Raw genomic sequence first — 21,813 nt, 5'->3', positions numbered from 1 at the left:
TAAAAATTATTTATAAACAGACCAAAGCAGTAGCGTGCACAAGATTATTGACCAGGGTAGGCATAAAGGTGGGAAATGGCATAAAATTAGAAAATACGAGTTTTATGAAAATTTAAGACTAGGCAGTGCATTTGTGCATATATGAAATGCGCGCCACTGGACCACCGCCAGGATATACATTCGTATTACAATCATTTCAACCGATGGACGTCCAGTGCTGATCTTCTATAGTGTTTTCCCACACTTCTCGACCTTGCTACCTTTTTTTTAACAGAGAAAATGCCTGAAGCCTACCTCTCCGTTAGGGGAAAGGGAGTGGTCATATGGGACTTGCACCCACTAAAAATCCTGTGTGTCCCCGACAGGCCTATAAGTGAGAGTACGGTACACTTGCATATTCACCGCACTCTCGCCAAGGCTTCGATTCCCAATGCATGGCAGGTCCCATCGTCGATGGCCTGGTCACTGCCGAAACCTTCAGGTAAGCGCACGCTGAACGGCAAGCCGCCTTCTTAGGCCTGTCAATAGTCGGGTGACAAACTTGACCTTGTAACCGTCCAGTGTAGTATATATAATGGAAATGGTCGTTACTTCAGCAACTTGGGACCTTCCATCATCTGTATCAATATGAGAATTAAATAAAAAAATAATATTAAACCAGTACCATTGTAATAAGGACCTCCGAAAAGTACATCGAAACTACAATGTTTCCTATGATAGATGGCGCTACAGTCGCTATAAGATTTAAATGCATATAATAATTTCGGTATCGGCAGTTGGAGAGCCGCAGCTTAATGGTCAAAATTTGGTTCATTTTTGTCAAAAAAAAAAATCCATTCCAATACAAATTCTTCTGGCTGAAGAGTTTATTTAAAATACTTTTCAATTATAGAAAATGAGAGACACTAGCTTTCATTGACGAAAAAATCAAACAGCTTATTGTAATTTATTTATTTAAAGTAAGCCTACTTTATAGGCACTTTTGAAACGTCAAGTCAGTCCTTTGGAAGGTAGATTCTACTGATAAGAGCCGGCAAGAAGCTATCATTTTACAGTTGTAACAATCTTTAGAATCTTATGAAGAATGAGAGCGGCCTGCTTGCATGCTGCCCTATTGTTTTCAGGAGAGTAATAAAAAATCTGTATATCTTAGTGAACTATTAAATATGATTTAATATTACCAATTTGAAAAACATTAACAATTTAAAATATACCAATTTAACCAAAACAGAGTAATATCATAATAACAAATTTAACTAATTTGGAACCATTTAAAATTTACCATATCCGCCTCTGATATAACACTGACAAATAATAATGATGTTCAATTATAAATGTCATCCTCCGATAAGCTTTTTCCCAAGTACTCATCCTTAATCATGTCGGAACCCATTTCTCCGATCATTATAGTGGGAGCATTAGTATTACCGCTAGTTTCAAATGGCATTACACTGGCATCTATAACTCGTAAACCTCTTACGCCATGAACTTTCAAAAAGTTATCTACTACTGAATCTGCTGATGACGGTCCCATTTTAGCTGTACCAACTGGATGAGACATTGTACTTGTCATATGTATCACGTAACATCTCCAGTAAAGGTCACTGAGGAATTCGTATTGGTTACATTGTGGAATTTCTATTCTAGGAATAAAGGCGTTAATAGATTTGTAGTACGGAGAGTCTATTATTTTGGTAAGTATCTTTATACCATCAACTGAGTCTTCAATATCTCTTTCGTCACCTAAATAATTGGCATCAATAATGGGATAATCGTATGGATTTGACGTATTTAAATAAATTTTTCCTCTCGAGTGTGGGTGCAATACATTGAAATTATGACTAAATAATGACTTATGTGAAATATGACGTATTAAAGAATTTAGCACATCATCTGTATATACGTCAATAAATTGCCGAACTGTAGTATTTTTCCGGTATATTGCAAAATGACTTTGGAACTCTGGATATTTCATTTCTTTACTTCGAGAAAAGAAAGCAATTGCATCTGATAAAAACACATGTGCCAAATATCCTGTTTTGTTGTATAAATATTTTGCAACGTCGAACATTTGGTCAGCTATATCTTCGGCTTCTGATTCATCTACATAAATAGGGATAGGAATAGAGAGATGATCTTGCAAATTTTTGCCAACACCTGGCAAGTCTACTATACATGGTATATTTTTAGACAAAAGGTGGTCTTTAGGACCAATACCAGACAACATTAATATTTGTGGTGTATTAATAGCTCCACCACTAAGAATAACTTCAAGTTTAACCAAAACATTTTTTCGTTTCCCATTTATATCAACCTCGACCCCATAAGCTTTTGCTTCTTCATTTACCAATATTTTTGTCACGAAAGCATTTGTGATAATTTTTAGATTGCTTCTATTCTGTGCTTTCTTCAGATAGGCTCTGTAGGTGCTCTCTCTAACTCCATTTCGCGCCGTCACTCTTGATTTTCCACAAACGCCATGTCCTTGGAACCTGACTGCGTTAATATCAGGTACTTTTTTAATTCCAATGTAATCATAAGAGTCTAGAACATTTTGAATGACCTCTTCATTAGTTGTATTATAGCTGTTAACAACCAGTGGACCTTCATGCCCATAGGTATCATATATAATGTCGTCTGTGCTAAGTTTGATGTCCTGAAGGTTTTCTGCTTTTTTAAAATAATAATTAACATTTTCCGGCGACCAGCTTGGATTTCCTTCGTCAAACCATGACTGAAAGTCATAATCGCTTCCTCTTACATACAACATAGCATTAATAGAACTTGTACCTCCAAGCATTTTTCCACGTAACCATGGCACTGCACTATTTTTCAACGCTTGTTGTTTGTCTTCATTACTTTTTGTAATATAGTGCCAATCATACTTAGTTTTAGACAACGTTCTGTATAACCGAGGTATCTGCAACAAAAACTTAAATTTTTAGATAAAATTATCTATGGATCATTTTAGAAACTCCATACTGCAATCTGCGGTTTCGTTTTTTAACCGCGTCTATCAAAATAAAAATAAAAAATTCTAGTGAGAATCTATATTTTAATTTTAAACTGTAATACTATCGTACTCGTGGTATATATGTTTACGTTATGAGGATTAAAGCAAGTAAAAAGCCCCTATCGTTTTTCTCGCAAGTCCAAAGGTTGGCTAGTAGAAAATGCTTTAGCATTAAGTACACCTTTTGTAAACCGTTTTTTTTTTGTTGTAGATCTTTATTCGTTCGTTATAATTACTTACATCGGCTTCTAAGGGTGGTTCAGGGCCCGCTTCAAGAAGCAAAACTTTCCAATCACATACTTCGCTGAGTCGATTTGCTACAACACTGCCAGCTGACCCTCCTCCTACAACTATGAAGTCGAAGGTCTCCCAATCTAGAAAGAACATAGAGCTTTTAAATAACCCTATTAAACGAATGAAGTTATGCAATATAGTAAATATAAATCGTGGTATAACAATAATTAATTGGATTTCGAATCAACCTACGCCATTGTATTAACTTGTATAAATTCAGTTCAGGAAAAACGTGCTTAAAAATAAAACCCTGTTCAATATTTGAGGGTTCCATATCCACAAGGTAAAACGTGACCCTATAACTAAAACTCCACTGTCCGTCTGTTTGTCTGTCCGGCTGTCACCCTGTATACTCTCTTACAGTCTGTACCTATCTCATTGTTGAATTTTTTTCAAATTATGTATTTCTGTTGCCGCTAGAACATCAAGTTCTAAAAGACGGAATAAAATAAATATTTAATGAGTTATAGTCTTGGGTCTTTTTTGGTTGCCTGTAGCGCTAGCACACGTACCATGAGAAAATTATCTTTCCATTATCTCGTCAGAGCGGTGATAGCCCAGTGGGTAGGACTTCGACTTCACTTTCGGAGGCCCGGATTCGAATTTCAGGCCGCACCTCTTACTTTTCTAAGTTATGTGCATTTTTCAAGCAACCAAAATATCACTTGCTTCAACGGTGAAGGAAAACATCGTGAGGAAATCTGCATGCCTGAGAGTTATACATAATGTTCTCAATGGCGTGTAAAGCCTACCAATCCGCACTGGACCCGCTGGCCCTGGCCCGCGGGCCGCCTTAGCCCCTTCTTGTTGTGGGAGGAGACCCTGTGGGCCGGTATTGGGTTGATATGTTGATTATCTCGTCTACCACTATAGAATACGAGTAACAGTTAGATATAATTTTCTCGTATTACGCCCTAATGTAGTAAGTAAAGAGATCGTAGTGATGCCTCGTAAATGTATAAGCTGTGTTGCATTTATTTGCATTTCTGAACTTTTTATATTATAGAGTAACTAAATTAATTGATCGAGTCAGTTTTAACCTCAGATGTCAACTGATATTATGTGCCTTTGTCGTCATTGTCGTCATCAATAGTTTCATAGTTTTTTCATTCAACATCCTGTCGTAATTTCATATGGAGTGAGATACAGTCACTTAGTATATAATATTTGACGCTCGCAATCGTGGAATCGTTTTCGATTATCGAAACACTGGCACGTCATAGCAAAAAAGATCTAATTTAGGTGGTTTTAGAAATGAAAATTCTGTAATCCTGTTTTAAATAATTCAAGAGAGCTTGCTTAAGAGGTTTAGACGAATTTGAGCTTTAAAACGTGTTTCATAAATTGCCTTTTAGCCTAACGTTATCAAGCACCGATAGTCAAAAGCGACCTTCGATTACCAACGTACAAATCTTATACTATGTATACAGCCAACAGTGAGCAGTGTGTGCGATAACCACCCCGCGTTACAATATGTACAAAATATTCATACTAGCAACTTCGTCGTTATATGAACACGCGCTGTCAGGCAATATACATTGCGTTGCCGCCAGGAAGTTAAGAGCTGACGCAAAAAGCTGGGTCGCCCCTCCCGCTGATGTTACACACGTATCGCTGCAAGTAAACAGAAATAATCGCATGGGCATAACGATTATTCGTTATGTGATGATTTCTACCTGAGAAAAGGAAAAGAGCAACTACTTTTCCAACATAACTACGGTACAATTCGATAGTAAAGCCAACAAACAGATAAAATTGAGGATTCAAAAGTACTTTGAAATTGGAAAAATGAATTTTGAATTTGAATACTGTGGAGTTTGGATATTCCATTAGAAAACAGCAGTAAGCGTCCGTTGATAATGGCGATGCACTCCACTCAAACAAAAATACAGCGTTTGCGTCTCTAAAACAACAGACGTTAGGTCCATTTTCAACCAACTAAATACATTTTACTTGTGTACTTTTGTATACTTGTTACGCGATTACTCCGCCAATTATACACCGATTTTAATAATATTTTTATTTTTAGGTACATGAAACCTTAGAGGTGGTCCCAATTAAATTTGGTGAAGCTCTATTCGAGGGGTACCAGAAAAATCGAGGGAACTCTTCTTATAATAAAGGAAGACCTATAGTGATTATAGTTTTTAATGTAACTTGAGTATTATTTTCTTGCGAAAGGTACTAGTTAGTTACGTCAAAGTGATGATGAAGACCAAGGATGGCCACTGAAACTATACAATATTAAGTATTACACTAGTTGCGCTTGCGATTATGGTACATAGTAGATAAGCAATTTATGCGTAGATGCCGGGAGAACTCCTCAACCATTATCTTCGGAAAAGGCAATATTTTGTAGAAGCAGTTGACATTTGACTATTATAACTTATATTTAAATCTACCCACTTAAGAGCGTGAATTTTATCGACTTTGTTATACAGCATAAAGCAAAAAAAAAAAAATTTTTAAAACTTAAAAATGTTTTAGAAAATATTTATTTCTTTCTTATTAGTTGTTTTTAACAAAGTCGATCCTTTTGTGTTAAAATAATTTTACTTTACTACTTTTTAGAGTTTGGGAATACAAAAACGAGCAAACCAGTTTTGTACTAAGGCACTACAGTTTTTAATATAAATGTAACTCACCCGGACATTTCGCGATGCTTCAAGCGAATGAAGCGAACAACTGTACACACTATCCCTACATCTGCTTTTATATTAATAAAGTAAACAATATTGTTAAAATTATTGACTTGTAATAATAAAAAACTTAATACAATGAAAACAGGCAATATGTTTGTACGTCTGTTAATTTTTAGTCCACTAGTGAACTTACAATAATAACAAATTTATACCTGCACGCATCAAAAGTGCCACCTACTTAAATAAAGATGTTTTTGACATTGACTTTGACTTTGAAATATATGTGTATTATAACTGCCAAATCCCTAACAAGTTAGCCCACTACTGTCTTAGACTGAATCGTCATTAACAACCACTTAACTGGTAGTGGTATAAAAAAAATTCAATACAACGTGTAAACTAATTTCGAAATAATATTGAAGGATTCATAAGTATATATCATAAGGAATCACCCTGTAAAAATATTAAATCAAAAGAAGCATTTTTCCATACAAACGAATTTAAAACATTCGAAGTGTTTACTTATGGCAACCCTAATGAAGATAAAAGACCGACACGCGCTAGTACCTACGCTACGCGACGCGTACTTGAAAAAGTGAGATGAGTAACGTAATTTAAATTTTCCATGTGATGTTAGGGCTGTAACTGATTTGTTTCAGTAAAAACTATGACAGTGGTATACTCAAAAACTATTAGATTTTCAGTTTTACAGATAAGGCTCAAAGACAATACATAATGTTCTTTTAAAGCCTGTGTAGTATTATTTTTTACACACTGCATACAAACACTCTGTAATAAAATTGAATTAATTGTAATAAAAATGAAACGATGTGTTAAAGTTTTATTATCAATCCATATACTCGTTTATACTGAACTCCTCGTAGACGGCTGGACCGATTTGAAGGATTTTTTTGGTATTCGTTTGGGTGGCACCCTGGATAGTTTAGATTCACATATTAGCCCGACAGATGGCGCTGGGGTCCGCTAGTATATATATATATATATATATATATATATATATAAATTTATTCCATGTATATTTTCAGTTAGGTATGCGAACAGTATGTAACACAGGGAAGCTGAAATTTATTTTATAAATATATGTGCAGGCTAAAAACTTCATAGTGCACAAGTGGTACCATTGTCATTTCTTTATCTTATTGGTTTTAAAATACAAATATGGAAACAGCTGAGCATATAATTTAACCTGATAATTCACCTTCATTTAACCAAATAATTCACAAGATTAGCGCAACGAGGCCAATTAGTGAAATTCAATTTCTGCTCTCATCGATTCCTCATCTTCCTCATCTCATATTGTAAGAGGCAAGATACCAACACAACATTGTGCCTGTTAAAAATACATATTATTTTACGGTAGTAGTTTTAGTAATACTTTAAAGCACAACGGTGGTAAGTTTAGTGGGTAAGGTTTCGGCTTTCCTTTCGGGGGGCCGAGTTCATTCCTCGGCACGCACCTGTAACTTTTCGGAGTAATGTGCATTTTTAATTTAGGCAGTTAAATACCACTTGCTTTGACGGTGCAGAAAAACATCCTGAGGAAAGGTGACAGTTATTGATAATTGCATTCTGGAGTTGAAAGTTCTTGATACTTTGAGACACAGGTTCCCCGAGAGTTAAAACTATAGACTTTGTAACTTGAAATTAAACAACATCACAGCTAAGCGGATCTTGGCGAAATTTTGCACAAAGATTGCTAGGATCCGGAAAACCGATAAGAATGTGGACGAAGTCGTTGTCAATAGCTAGTGTATTATATGAGCATATTATCTTAGTACAATGTTAATTCTAAATCGTAAGTCAGTGGTTTGTTGATTTCCGTTAAGGTCGATCCTCTCTCTCCAATTCAAATGACTATTGTTCACGTTTCCTCAAAATTTGGTAAGCATGTACAAACAAACAATAGAAAAGAAATAAAAAACCTCTTTTGGGTTATTTACATATATTAAAACAGCTTACCTAAATACAGTTTTTTATTTAAATTTAATTGGAATTGTCTAGTTACAGTTCTATAATTGAAGTAAATTAAAATTTAACAATTTAAGAATACGTCTTTTTAACCATATCCGTGCGTGTGGTATTGATATAACAATCATCTTTTTTGATCTTTATGGATTATTTGCAGAATACTCTGCCTTAATCATATCGGAGCCCATTTCTCCAATCATTATTGTGGGTGCATTAGTATTACCGCTAGTTATAAATGGCATTATGCTAGCATCTATAACTCGTAAACCTAGGACACCATGAACTTTTAAAAAGTTATTTACTACTGAATCTTTTGGGTCTGGTCCCATTTTTGCTGTACCTACGGGATGGTATACTGTACCGGTCGTCTGTAATGCGTAACATTTCCAATAAAGGTCACTTAAGAATTCGTATTGATTACACTCTGGAATGTCAATTCTAGGAATGAAGGCATTAATAGATCTAAAGTAAGTAGTGTTCACCAACTTGGAAAGCACCTTTATGCCATCGACTGCTGCTTGAACATCCCTGTCGTCATCAAAATAATTGGCATCTATAATTGGATGATCGTAAGGATTCGATGAATTTAAATAAATTTTTCCTCTTGAAAATGGGTGTAAGTGGTGTAATAAAAAGAGGTATAATCCGTTATAAGAATTATATCTTGTGATAGAATCAATTACATCATCTTTAAATGTGTTCAAGAACCTTCGTAGGATTGACGAATTTTGCCAGAACACTGCGTGATGGGTTTGGAATTCTGGATATGTCATATTATCACTACGAGAAAAGAAAGCCATTATGTCTGTCATTAGTCCATTTGCATAATACCCAGTTTTATTATATAGATATTTTGCCACTTCGAACGATTGCTCAAGTTTATTTTCGGATCCAGGTTCATTTCCGTAAATTGGAAAAAGAAGAGAACTGTGATCTTGCAAATTTCTGCCAACACCTGACAAATCAACGATAATTGAAATGTTTTTAGATAGAAGATGCTCCTTGGGACCGATTCCAGATAACATTAATAATTGAGGTGTATTAATAGCTCCAGCACTGAGAACTACTTCATATTTAACCAAAAATCTTTTTTGTTCGCCATTTATATCAACCTCAACACCATAGGCTGTTGCATTATCTGTGAATAAAATTTTAGTAACAAAAGCGTTGGTAACAATTTTTAAGTTATTCCTATCATTCAATCTATTTAAATAAGCCTTGTATGTGCTTTCCCTCTGCCCATTTTGTGCAGTTACTCTTGCTAATCCCGATAATCCATACCCTTGAAATCTGGCCGAGTTGAAATCTGGTACCTTCTTGATTCCAATGTCTTCCCAAGAGTCTATCACTTTATCTGTTAGTTCTTTGAATGTACTATTAAAGCTGTTAACAACAAGCGGGCCTTCGTGACCATATGTTTTATATATTGTAGGGTCATTGTTTAGTAGCATATCTTCAAAGCACTCAGCCTTTTTAAAATATTTGTTTACATTTTCAGGTGACCAGTTTGGATTGCCTGCATCTGACCAAGTTTGATAGTCATAATCTCTTCCTTTGACATAAAACATAGCATTGAGGGAACTCGAACCGCCGAGCATTTTTCCACGAGGCCAAGGTAATGCACCATTTTTCAATGCTTGTTGTTTTGAAGTTTTTCTTTTAGCAACATATTGCCAGTCATACTTACTTCCAAACACAGTGCCATAAAAAAATGGTATCTGTAAATAATACAATCATTTAAAAATATGTTTTTATTTTATTGTTATCTACTTTTTGGAACGCCGAATGTTTTACCTTTTGTATCTGATTACCTACCTATATTGACACTCATAGTAGAAAATAAAAGCAATCAAGAAATATATTAGCTAATATAGCAATAATTTAACTAGGATATACTATTAGGAACAATAAGTCTAACATGGATTGCAATTTGATTATGGTATATGGTTGGTAAGGAATTTTTGCTCGTCACAATAAAGGAGCTGATGTATCTGTAAATAATACAATCATTTAAAAATATTTTTTTATTTTATTGTTATCTACTTTTTGGAACGCTGAATGTTTTACCTTTTGTATCTGATTACCTACCTATATTGACACTCATAGAAAATAAAAGCAATCAAGAAATATATTAGCTAATATCGCTATAATTTAACTGTTAGTATTTGGCTATTATAACTAAGATTTTTGGAAACCTACCCAATCTAAAAAGCAGGAAAAAATATTTTCAGACAAAAATACGACTTTGCTTATAAACGTAATACCAACTAAAAAGCAAGGAATAAATCGGTGGCAAGTAAACAAAAATTACTTAGTATAGGCACTTATTAAAAAGTTTATCCATTATTTTTATTATTATATCTAAGAACAAGACTTAAAAACCTTAATATAAATCATAATAACCTACATCAGATTCTATAGGTGGCTCAGCTCCAGATCTAGAAAGAAAATATTAGATAAATATTTTTTTTATTCACCTACAAGTCAGCCCTTGACTGAACAAATTATTAAATTCTTTACATTTTTCCGATAAGTAGTGCATGCTTTATTGTTAAACGAGCGGACCCTCGCGACTTCGTCTGCGTATGAGTCAATCAAGAAGCTAGAATAGATCTATTGCTGACATCATAATCATCGTGGCTAGCTATGTACCTACTATTATTTCACGTGGTATACTGAGTTAGAAAGTTGTTATTATTTTAGTTGATACATACAAACATCCTCACAAACTTTCGCATTTATAATATTAATTAGTATGGTAAGCATGCATTCGAATTTTGATCGTTGTGCCATTTGCCTTGCTACTTGCTATTATTTGAGAAGAGTTATGTTCTTTATCTCCGACAATATTTATCAGATCTTCATTAAAATTAAACACTACATGTTTGATAGTATATGTTTTCAAATAAAAAAAGAATTATTAACATCGGTTTAAACTTAACGGAGCTATGAAGTAAAATTGATAAAATTTTTCATCCCGTTATTGTTTATCGGGATAAAAGGTATCCTATATGTTGACTCGGAATATCAGCTACAACTATACCAAATTTTATTTAAATCCGTGCAGTAGTTTTCGCGTGATGCCCGGACAGACAGACAGACAGGCAAAAATTAAATAAAAATCTGTTTTGGACTCAGTATCGATTATAAAGCATCCCCCGGTCAACATTATCAAAATAAACTGGAAGATTTCTGTACATTTAGTACAGAAATCTTCCAGTTACATTTTTATTATAAGTATAGATATAGAATTGTGAAAAAAACTTGCGTAACCAACCCACAATACAAACTTATCTCATGCGTACCAATAGGAATTTTATTCATTGTCAAGTTGTTTAAAGATAATAGTAGTTCTTAATTTTATAGCGGCTTAATGCTCTGACTCCCTCTCTCTTATGACAGAGCAAATTTGTACCAAGCAATGGGTTAAAGATAATGAGGATGATGATACCAATAATCTCTGGTCTTATTTTTTATTTATTTTATGACATTGATTCGTTTCAAAACCCGATGCACAAGCCTTTATATATATAAATCTACTAGCTGTTGCCCGCGACTTCGTCTGCGTTTGATTTTGTTTTTAAAGCATTCAGTATCGCTAAGCCTTAAATTAGTATAGTAGTATTATATGTATATAACATGTGACTGTCAATTAATTATAGAAAAATAATTTGCAATAAAATAAAATTGCGACTATAATTAAAAATCTAAACTATCCTATCTCTTAAGTTGGAACAGGCTGCTCACGGTGTGCCAATTTAATTTAAAATCGGTTAAGTAGTTTAGGAGTCCATCGCGGACAAACATCGTGACAAGAGATTTATATATATTAAGATAAGTGTAATGTTTTTTATAGCTTATTCATTTTTCACATTCCACACATCTATGTTTTTTTTCTTTTTACGCGTTTGGCGCTTGGAAGAGATCGCTGTAGCGATAAGGCCACTTAATTGTATCCTTTTGCTGTATTGTGTTTAAGGCTATGTAACTACTTTTTCTTTATGTATGATTTAAGTGTACTGATATATTCATTCAGTCATTCATTTATCATTTCATCATTTATTCACTCAAGTCGAAAAATCTTACCAGGTACTTTGTCGTACGAACTGGTCTTGTCAGGCACAACGCATTGTGCTGTTGCGAGCAAGTTCAGGGCGGATATAACAAACAGCGGAGCATCTCCCGTTGTAGACGAGCATGATGCATCACTAAGATTTAAAAATAAAAATAAAAAATTAGAAACGTAAGCGGTGATAGCTAAGTGGGTAATCTTCAGGTTAAAGAATTTTCGGTGTTTTTCAACATCAACATCAACATCAGGTTTTCGTGGTTAATCAACATTTCTTAAATATAGTTCAACGGGTACATACCACGATAATATTTTTGGATTTGTCGGTATTTCGACCCAGTTGCATATATCGTGGTCACGACGGGACATGGACGGTACGGGTCTGCAACTGGGTCGAAATATCGACAATTCCTAAAATATTATCGTGGTATGTACCCGTTGAACTATATTTAAGAAATGTTGATTAACCACGAAAACCTTAGTTTAAAATATTTAACTCACTTTTCATTTACTTTTAATTATCAAAATAAATAAAGCTGGCATGCTTTTAATATAATAAAGCTAAACAAAACCTAACAGTACCTTATTGAAGGGCTTTTTCTTTGTTGAAAAGCAAAAGAGAAAAAGCGCGGTCATTAGGGATGGGTATATCGTGTTGACGAAAAAAAAGGGTGCTAAAAATTTAATGGTTTTCTAGGTGCAGAGTTTCTCCTTACACTACTTTGATATTTTTAAAGAGCTTTGTTGAATGAATGGATACACTTTTTTATTCAATACATTGTTAGGAATACATAGAGCAAGTTATTTTGAGGGTAAAATTTGGTCATATGTGAGTATACTCATAGAGAGTGCTGGCGCGCAAGCAATAGGGGGTCTCCGCAGTCTGCTTACTCTACTGATGACCTGTTGGGCAGCCGAGTTGGCTCATACGCATTACACATTTGTTATCGTAGCCTTATTGCTACATAAACATACATAACATATCTTAACAAACTTGAGCGTCTTCAAAATCTAGCTATTCGGTTCATATTTGGATTACGCAAATATGACCATGTATCTGAATTTCGTCAGAAGCTTAAGTGGCTCCCTATCCGCCGTCGCCGGGATCTTCATGTACTTTCACTTCTGTACTGTGTGTTATTTAATCCTAAGACTCCTTCTTATCTTAAGGAGAAGTTTAAATTTCTTGGAGTGCAGTCGGAACTTAGATCGAGTCGTGCGCTGACTTTGAGCATGCCGTTCCACAAAACGAAGTTTTATAAGCATTCGTTCACTGTCAAAGCTACTGAATTGTGGAATGCACTCCCATTGATCATAAGACAGTCGAAGTCATTGGGCATATTTAAAAATGCTGTTAAGGCTCATTATCTCGCTCAGTAAAGACGACTATTATTATTTATTATTATTTATTTATCTACTCAAACTCATATTTAAGTATTTATGGTATATTAGGATATGTATTAGTATATTTATTTTTTTTATATTTATCAATAGTATTTTTAATTTTTTTTTTTATTTGTGTAGTCTGGTTTATGTATTAGTATGTAGATATTTGTATGTATGTACTAAATAGTGTACCCCACCTATTTGTTTTCTTTTTAGTTTTCCTAATCCTAAGGTTGCCTGGCAGAGATCGCTACTTAGCGATAAGGCCGCCTTTTGTATCCTGCTTCATTCTTCATGTGTTTGTTCTTTTTTTGTCTTGTTTCTTTGCTTGAGTGGTGTACAAATAAAGAGTATAAATAAATAAAATAAATAAATAAACACCTCCGTTTTAATTGTAATAATTGACAGACCAATCAGATGGCCCTCCCATTAACAGAGCCGAACTTTGCAAGGCATGCAAGGAATACCAGCAACGTGCCAGTCTTCGTTTATTAATCTGAGGCGTAGATGTTAACCCTCTGTAATGACACCAGCACCCACGACCCTCAGACCGGAACACACATTGCAATAATGCTGCTCAGCGGCAGATATAAACATGGCGACTGTTGCTTTCCCGGAACAGATCTGTCACAAAAAGCTCTGCTTCTGCTCTTGCAGACAAACAATGGTGTTAAAGCATATGATTTCTTTATATTAGGTTTCAAATAAGTTCACTTTTGAGTACCTATACTTAGTACTATGAGTGCCATGGATGCAATAAACGGGTAGATAATATAAAATGAAAAAAATCTCCAGTCCAACTAGTACATATATGATATAACTTAAGGGTAGGCTTTTTATATCTCTTTCAATACCCGTATATTTTTTTTAGGTTTATAAAAAAATTAAGGATAGGCAGAGTTGTACTGGAGATTTTCTTCATTTTATATCATCTGCATACCCTATGCATACCCTCTAATCTCTATGCACGCCACTGAGTACTGTGCTGTTTACTCGGTGGAAGCCGCAGGAAGTTATAATTATAAATAAATAAACGCGTCATACGCTCTATCATGTATATGTACAAGTATCAGACAAATCTCGCCTTGTGTTATTTATATTTCGTTAACGTTGATATTATGGATACTTTACGATAGATGACAAAACAGTTTAATTTCTAGAGCGTGTCTTTCACGCCCAATCTGTTCTTTATATTTTCTATATACCTGTTAAAAAAACACAAATACTAGTAAAGTACTTGATACTCCACACTCCACAGTAGGTTTTGTTACGGTTTACGGACCTACGTAGTACTATTTTATATTCTGTGGTAGAAAGACAGTTGAAGCGCAACGGCCTTTATTGCAGGGCTCGAGGATGCTACGGGTTTTAATAAACTCATTCAGCCGGCGATCGAACGTTATTCGCTTTTGCAGTCGCGTATTACGATACTGACGCAAGCAATGCGTTCCACGAAATCCTCTGGACTATTGGTAGATAAGAAACTAATTTCAGACTATTCCTACTTTAGTGATTTGTATAACAGTCTTTGTAAAACTGATATTACGGTTTTACCCGTATGTCGCTTTTCTGTGATCAATCAACTGCATTAAAAATATATTAGCCACAGAATTAAGAACATACAGAATTCAGCCAGTATTGCAAACAGTGCATTGTGTCCAAAAAAAGGAATGAAAATAAAAGGAAAAAGCCCCGCGCACTTCACTCGCGGAATGTTGCTAGCTGACAAACTTTTCCCATTTTCTCAATTTTATGGTAAACTTTTAGAACACAGAAGTAAAATAATTACTCGAGTCTCCTCTTACAGTGAGAAGGGTTTAAGGCACGGCTGCTGATTCGAAGAGAGCAATAATGTCCTTTGTTAGACATTTATTCACCATCAACAGCCAATAACACCGTTACCTTTAGTTAATATTAAAAGAGGAATTATTTTGAAGGAATTGAATTTTGAATTTTGAATTTTGAATTTCATTATTAGTACACATTAGACTCCGAAATCACTGGACTGATTTACCATTTCTTGGGCAAAGTTGAGCAATCACGAAGTAGCAAAGGATATAATTATTTTTTTTTTTTTTTTTGGCTTGCGCTAAGAAAAACTACTGATAATACTTCAAAATTAAGTATCAAAGTACTCAATATTACATTCAAAAAAGTCCACGAGAGACTATATCTTATAATAATACCTCAGTCACAATAGCAGCTTTTGTGTTCTAAAATTTTATTACATCGCCGGTAGAAATAAAAGGGGCATACATTAGATTGCTGTATTAATTTTTATTTAAATAAATAGTTTTATCATCTAGAGAATTTATATGACAGTAAAATACTCTTTATTTTATTCCAATCGGACATTAAATGTTGAAGTTATCGCGAGTTTAAAAAAATTAAGGACTACACTTAAAAAAAACTTAGATTTTGTTTGACAAGAATACACATCTTGTAAATATGCTTAAAAAACAAAACAAACGCAGACGAAGTCGCGGTCAACAGCTATTTCGTTATCAGTCAGTCGCCTCGTATCAGTCGTGTCCGTCGCCTCGTACGACACCTACGGAAAGAAAGGCGGTGAAGACAGTCTTAGTATTCTTCTACAGTCACCACACGGCAGTTAGTCGTGTGTCCGTAAATATTACATTTAGATACACCCCTATTCACATATATGGCTTTACACACACATGGCTTTATTAATAAACGTGGCATAACGTTGGAATAGTTGCTCAGTGCTTTGTCAAACTTTAACTGACAGCCCCTTTCAAATGTCCCGACGAAATTATTATTCCTACATTATTACCATGTTTATTAATAAGGTAATATATAGACTATATGGTAGACTCTATACGATGTGAACTGTGTGTCTTCGTCTAAACTTAGCTTTAGGCTTTCCCCCACAACATATAGTCATACCTGAACAAAGACTGGTATACTGCAGTACGTTTAACTACCTAACATTTTGTTGAAATTTATTTTGCGTAACAATGTCACGGTTGAAACTGACCATGCTGGAATTTTGGTGCATCTACGTGCAAATTAGAAGTTTAAAATTCTATTTATATTTATATTCTTTGGTAGGTACGTCTATGTGCAGTAATAAAAATATTTCGCGACGTGAAAAAATAGTTTTTATTTTATATGAAACATACTGAAATAACGAGGTTTAAAAAAACCTTATTAAAATATTAAAACTGGAATTTGTGTGGATAGCCCTAGGGCTCGATAAAGCTAAAATAGAGAGGAAATGTTCGATGCAAAATCGAAAGGTTATGTTCACACGGCTTTTTATTACACGTATCATTATTAAAAGTAGTCTATCAGAATGAGAAAGGCCATATGGCCAGCCTGGTGGACTACAACCTTATGTAGTCCACCAGGCTGGCCAAATGTAAATTGGAGATCACTCAGGAGTGCAGGTTTCTTCGTTTCTTTGCCGTTAAATCAAGTGATATATTATATAAGAACACAATATGTAACTTTAAAAAGTTGGAGGCTCGAACTCGGTTCCTCCCCATAAGAAATGTCAAGGCCGTAACTCCTACACCTAACAACACTTTTATTGGCACGTGGATTTAAGATCGATTGAGCGACGCATAATAATCAAAGATTAGTTATATTCTCCGTCAAAAGATATATTATTAATTTAAGGCGTGAAATAGTAACACTCAGCACCTCCTCAGTCACTGTTTTAAAACACATTACACACCCACACACACACACACACACACACACACACACACACACATACCCACATACGCACACATACACCCGCACATAGACAAACAAAAACGCACTCCATGTCGTGAATAAAAAGAACAATAGAAATATTTTTAAAATCGTAGCATTTCGTGTATCATGCTGCGATAATGTGAAATCTGAAACTCATAAATTATTTATTGACAAAAATTAAACACATTCATCATACTGTGGCGACACAGCGGTTTGCACAAATTGTTTAAAGTGGAATAATGGTTTGTGGAATAATTCTTTGCTAAATATTGAGCCTTCCATTATTTATCGATTTTCTACGAGATATAATTTGGAGAGCCCGTACGCGAGACATGAGGAATCTACACCTTTACGTAGGTTATATCACATGGGCACGTCCTTACAAAACGTTTTGCGTTCTCATGTCTAATACGCACCGCGGAAATATGAAATGCCCTTGTGAGTAACAAGTCTGAGATTACCTACCCACGTTTAGGTAATCATTTGATCGCGTGGAAGTTATCTACGACTTATATCCTTAATTCCTAATTCCCTTAAATCCTTCTTTTCATTGTGAGAGGAGACCCGGGCCCTGTAGTGGGCTAGTAATATAAAGCGTGGTTGCATATAATATGCCTACGAGTATAATCAGTAAAGTTTGAAGTTCTCACATTAAAGATCGAAGAGCAGTGCCGATTGGTGGACTCCACAAACCTTTGAGAACATTATGGTGAACTCTCAGGCATGCAAGATTCCTCACTATGTTTTCCTTCAACGTTGAAGCAAGTTATATTTTAAATAATTAGAACGCACATAACTTATACAAGTTAGAGGTGCTCGGATTCAAACTGGGCTCTCAGAAGGGCTGAATTCGAAGACCTACCCACTGGGCTATCACCACTTCTCGCACATCTGAACATATTATCTGAAAACTTTTATCACTTCTCTAAAATATTCTTTTTTTGTGAAATAAATTTAATTTAAGTCCAGCCAAGGAATTTTGAAGAACTGAAGAAACCCTTCAAGACTTTTTAGCCGTGTTGAGCGATTTTTAAGAGGTGAAAAACTTATGGGTTCGCCTCACCAATGACCTCGATATGACCGTAACGTGATTGTTCTCACACACGCACATACGCACACACACACACACACGCACACACGCACGCACGCACGCAATTTACCTAAATTTCAGTGTACCTAAACTTATTTTAAAATGCAACTTACATCTTTTACGCATATAACGGATATTGTTATGGAATCTGATACAGGTGTCGTACTACTACATCTAAGAGAAGGTTCCAAACTTACAATCTTGTTTAAACTATAAAAATTTGAAAAATAAACTATTTTTGATATTTTTTACCAACTCGGCTGTTTTATTTGCGTGCTTGAATTTTTGAATGAGTGAAATCTTGTATTTCTCCGTCATCGACTGGTTCCATTTTTGTTATTCCATTGTATCGAGTTTTTACATCTGTCGGTAGTCCTTGACTGATGACTGCCTCTGTTTTTTGAGGCTATTCACAAGTCGCGTCTGTTTTCTGTTTATTATTATCTTTTTTTTGTTCCTGGGCCTGTCTCCGTACTTGGACGGCCCAAACCGTCCGTTGTTCATGAATTACCTTTATTTTATTATTTCTATAAAATACTTTTCCTCCCTTACCTTTAGTTAGAAATAAAAGTTTTTCGAAATTTTTATTATAATAATTTCAATTCTCAAATTACCAAGGCAAAAGATTACCTATAAATAAAAAACAACACGAATATCGTTCGTTCATACTCCTTGCCGTTATACTAGGGGTAGTTAAAGGAAAGAGAGAAAACTTTGTATAAGTCTTACAATAGATGGCGTTCGTTAGATGGTACACCGGGTCACCTAGTTTCGGTATATAAAAGTCGATTGAATTCTTCTGAACTCTCTACGTACCTACGCTAAAATATAGTTCACGTTACGATAGAAATACCGAAAAATCCGAAACTTCAAATGCCCTGTGACCTAGCCCGCACGCAACCGCACCGTTAAAATATTTTTAGGTTTTCAGCACCACCGTGCGAACAAAAGATTGCGGGTATTCAGACTGCATTGTTGCGTTCAATTAATTTTTACATAATGGTTCCATACAAACATACAGCCTATAAAATTCCCACTGCTACAAAAATAGGCGACCGTCTCATGGGAGAGAAGGTTTAGAGCATAGATCGAATGCAGGTTGATGGGCTTTAATACATTAATATAATGAGCCAAAATGTTCTTCTGAAGCCAACCTCCTCTTGCTTGCCTCTATTCTTTGTATCAAAATTGATAAGATGAAGAAGCTCATAATTATTGAATGGTGTGGTTAAGAGAATTGTTATTCTCTCGAATGTTGTGATCTTTGCAATAAATGTCTATTTTTTAAGTAAGGTGTAGAATATGTAGGAATACGCTACGACTCGTATTTTACCCAGTTGAATACGCAGGGGGGCAGGGGAAGTTGTGTGGCTTGTTGGATGTTTGTTTGTTTAGTTTATATAAAACGTAAGCAAATAGAGAAATCCTATTATAATATTAAGGGTTAATTGAAAGATAAGAAAGCTTGGTTGTGAACTGCTCTAACTTCATAGCTAAATATTAATTGATTTTGGATGGTGATAAACGAAAAAAAATACCCGGCTAAGTTTGTTGTGGGCTCTTTTTAGACCAGGGCGTTTTTGGAACCTTAGGTTGGAGCTTTAGGTTTAAGTGATCGAACGAAGTTATCACCATTACACATAATCTATTTGCGCTTCAAAAGTGCCTGAGGGAGGCCTGCATGAATAAAGAATATTTGAAAACCTATTTAATTGTCAATCTTTCAGGCAAAAACTAATTTGACAGAGTTTTTTTATAGAGATAGATTATACCCTGGATATGGCTATATATATAGGCTTTTTATCCCGGAAAAAATTACAGAGGCTGCGGAATTTATTAAAAACCAAAAACAGGCGGACGAGGCCGCGGGCAACAGCAAGTCTAAAATAATGATTAATTTACAACTTCCAAGAAGTTCTAAATATAAGTCAATAGGTAACTCTCTCCCCAATGCTAATTATGCTAAAAAAGTTATAACGACATCAGAGAGCGGGAAGCATCAATAAAAATAACGACTAACCTACTTTATCCTTGTTCATTTTTTTCTTTTAAAAAAATATTTTTGAAAACCATGTAACCTATAAGTATAGTTGATCAAAGTAAGGATTAGGTTTTCCGTGTTTTTTTTTCTCTTTATTGAACACAAATAGAAATCGTCTTAAAGGCGGAATTAATGCTGAAGCATTTGCTACCGTCCAACCATTGAGCGTGCGATAAAAACGAGTGTGGGTGTGGCCAAAAAAATGTATATGTAATTTATATTTAGCTTATAACTGAATACTAAATTTTTTTTTTTTTATTAAAAAGGAAGTCCCAAGGGAATTTGGGTAAATTAGCATGATCATTTTTCGACTCAGTCTAGTAGTCTTTAGCTCTCGGATAGGTCCAGCTAAATTATTATCATTGATTTCTAACTACCTGTTTACTGAAAATAATAACTTATTTTAGAAGTCTTATGATTTTCACGTAGGTACTGACATTGATAAACATGGCGGTATCTGTACGACGTACTGCTGAGCATATGTCTTCTATATTCCGGGATTTCTTTCCACCAATCGGGGGCTCTTCTAACACCATGTTATTCGGTGCAGCTCCGTTATTGCAGCACCTTTATTAAAGTGACCTTTATGCTACGAGTATGTAACATGAAGTAAAGTTTTCAATATATTGGTGCCAACATTTTATGTCGCACCAACCAAATATCCAATCTCACAGATTAAATAAAATGTATGACATGGACAGGTAATCGTAGTCTTTTCGATAATTTGAAAACTAACGTAAGAGTAAAATGGATCTGAAACTTTATTGCGAGCTAAATATAAAGAATGTACGCAACACGTAAAGGAATTATGGGCAGGCATAGCTCGCGGTATTGCTGTCTCATTTGGTGGAATACCAAAGCAAGCAGTTGAACTTGTGTATTAACCCGATTTCATTTACGCATCCTTATGAAGCTTCCCAGATACTGCAGTGCATCGGGCATGTTGGCCAAGGCGGGGTTGCCCGATTTCTTTGCTGTTATCAGGGCGCGTATAGCGTCCTTCCGAGAAAGAATACGTAATACGTAACTCTGGAAACAGCATCCCTCGGGTAGTGGGACAGGACATACGGGGTCCAAGAGTAGCTCATTGGATCTCATTACATAGAAATCCAAATAAAAATAACTTTGATACACCTTCAGTGTATAGACAGAATATTGATTTTTAATTATTAATGTGTTATGTTAAATATTAACTTTTATACTTTTTGTGCTTTTCGTGTTTTTGCCACAATAAAGAAAAAATATAAGTGTTATTATTATTATTAAGAGTCCCTAAAGGACTGAACTTGTTAGTTCCCTTTGTGTGTTCTATCGATAGTATAACGAGAAGTGTTCAGAAGAGTTGATGAAATTGATAACCCCATAACCGTTTACTGGTCATACCATATAACCAAGCTCGACGAAACTAGCCTCCCGCAGTAGTAGAGTTATTTGAGAGGCCATGCTTACTTCTGCCATCAAGCAGCATTGTTACAATGCTGTGTACCGGTCGTCTGAAGGCCGCGATTTTCCGGAGTGTACATTTTTTTTTTAGAATACAATATTATTTTGGTATAACGAAAGAGG

At 35.0% G+C, this 21,813-nt stretch overlaps 2 protein-coding genes across 2 annotated transcripts; both read right to left on the bottom strand.

Annotated features, from left to right (window-relative positions):
- Positions 1-1,324: 1,324 nt before the first annotated feature.
- LOC120629474 (glucose dehydrogenase [FAD, quinone]-like) lies at positions 1,325-5,960 on the bottom strand. The gene is made up of 4 exons (XM_039898414.1): positions 5,953-5,960; positions 4,800-4,921; positions 3,254-3,387; positions 1,325-2,920 (listed from the first exon to the last, which is right to left on the bottom strand). Exons 1-4 carry the CDS (start codon positions 5,958-5,960, stop codon positions 1,325-1,327), a joined length of 1,860 nt encoding a protein of 619 aa, XP_039754348.1.
- A 2,118-nt stretch (positions 5,961-8,078) lies between these two features.
- On the bottom strand, positions 8,079-20,783 carry LOC120629473 (glucose dehydrogenase [FAD, quinone]-like). Its single transcript, XM_039898413.1, has 5 exons — positions 20,685-20,783; positions 15,864-15,944; positions 14,525-14,598; positions 10,346-10,376; positions 8,079-9,656 (listed from the first exon to the last, which is right to left on the bottom strand). The coding sequence occupies exons 1-5, from the start codon at positions 20,781-20,783 to the stop codon at positions 8,079-8,081; spliced, it is 1,863 nt and encodes a 620-aa protein (XP_039754347.1).
- Between the last annotated feature and the right edge of the window lie 1,030 nt (positions 20,784-21,813).

This window comes from Pararge aegeria, chromosome 14 (genome assembly GCF_905163445.1).
Source record: "Pararge aegeria chromosome 14, ilParAegt1.1, whole genome shotgun sequence".
Classification (NCBI taxonomy): Eukaryota; Metazoa; Arthropoda; class Insecta; order Lepidoptera; family Nymphalidae; genus Pararge; species Pararge aegeria.
This window is presented reverse-complemented; position numbering and strand designations above follow the sequence as displayed.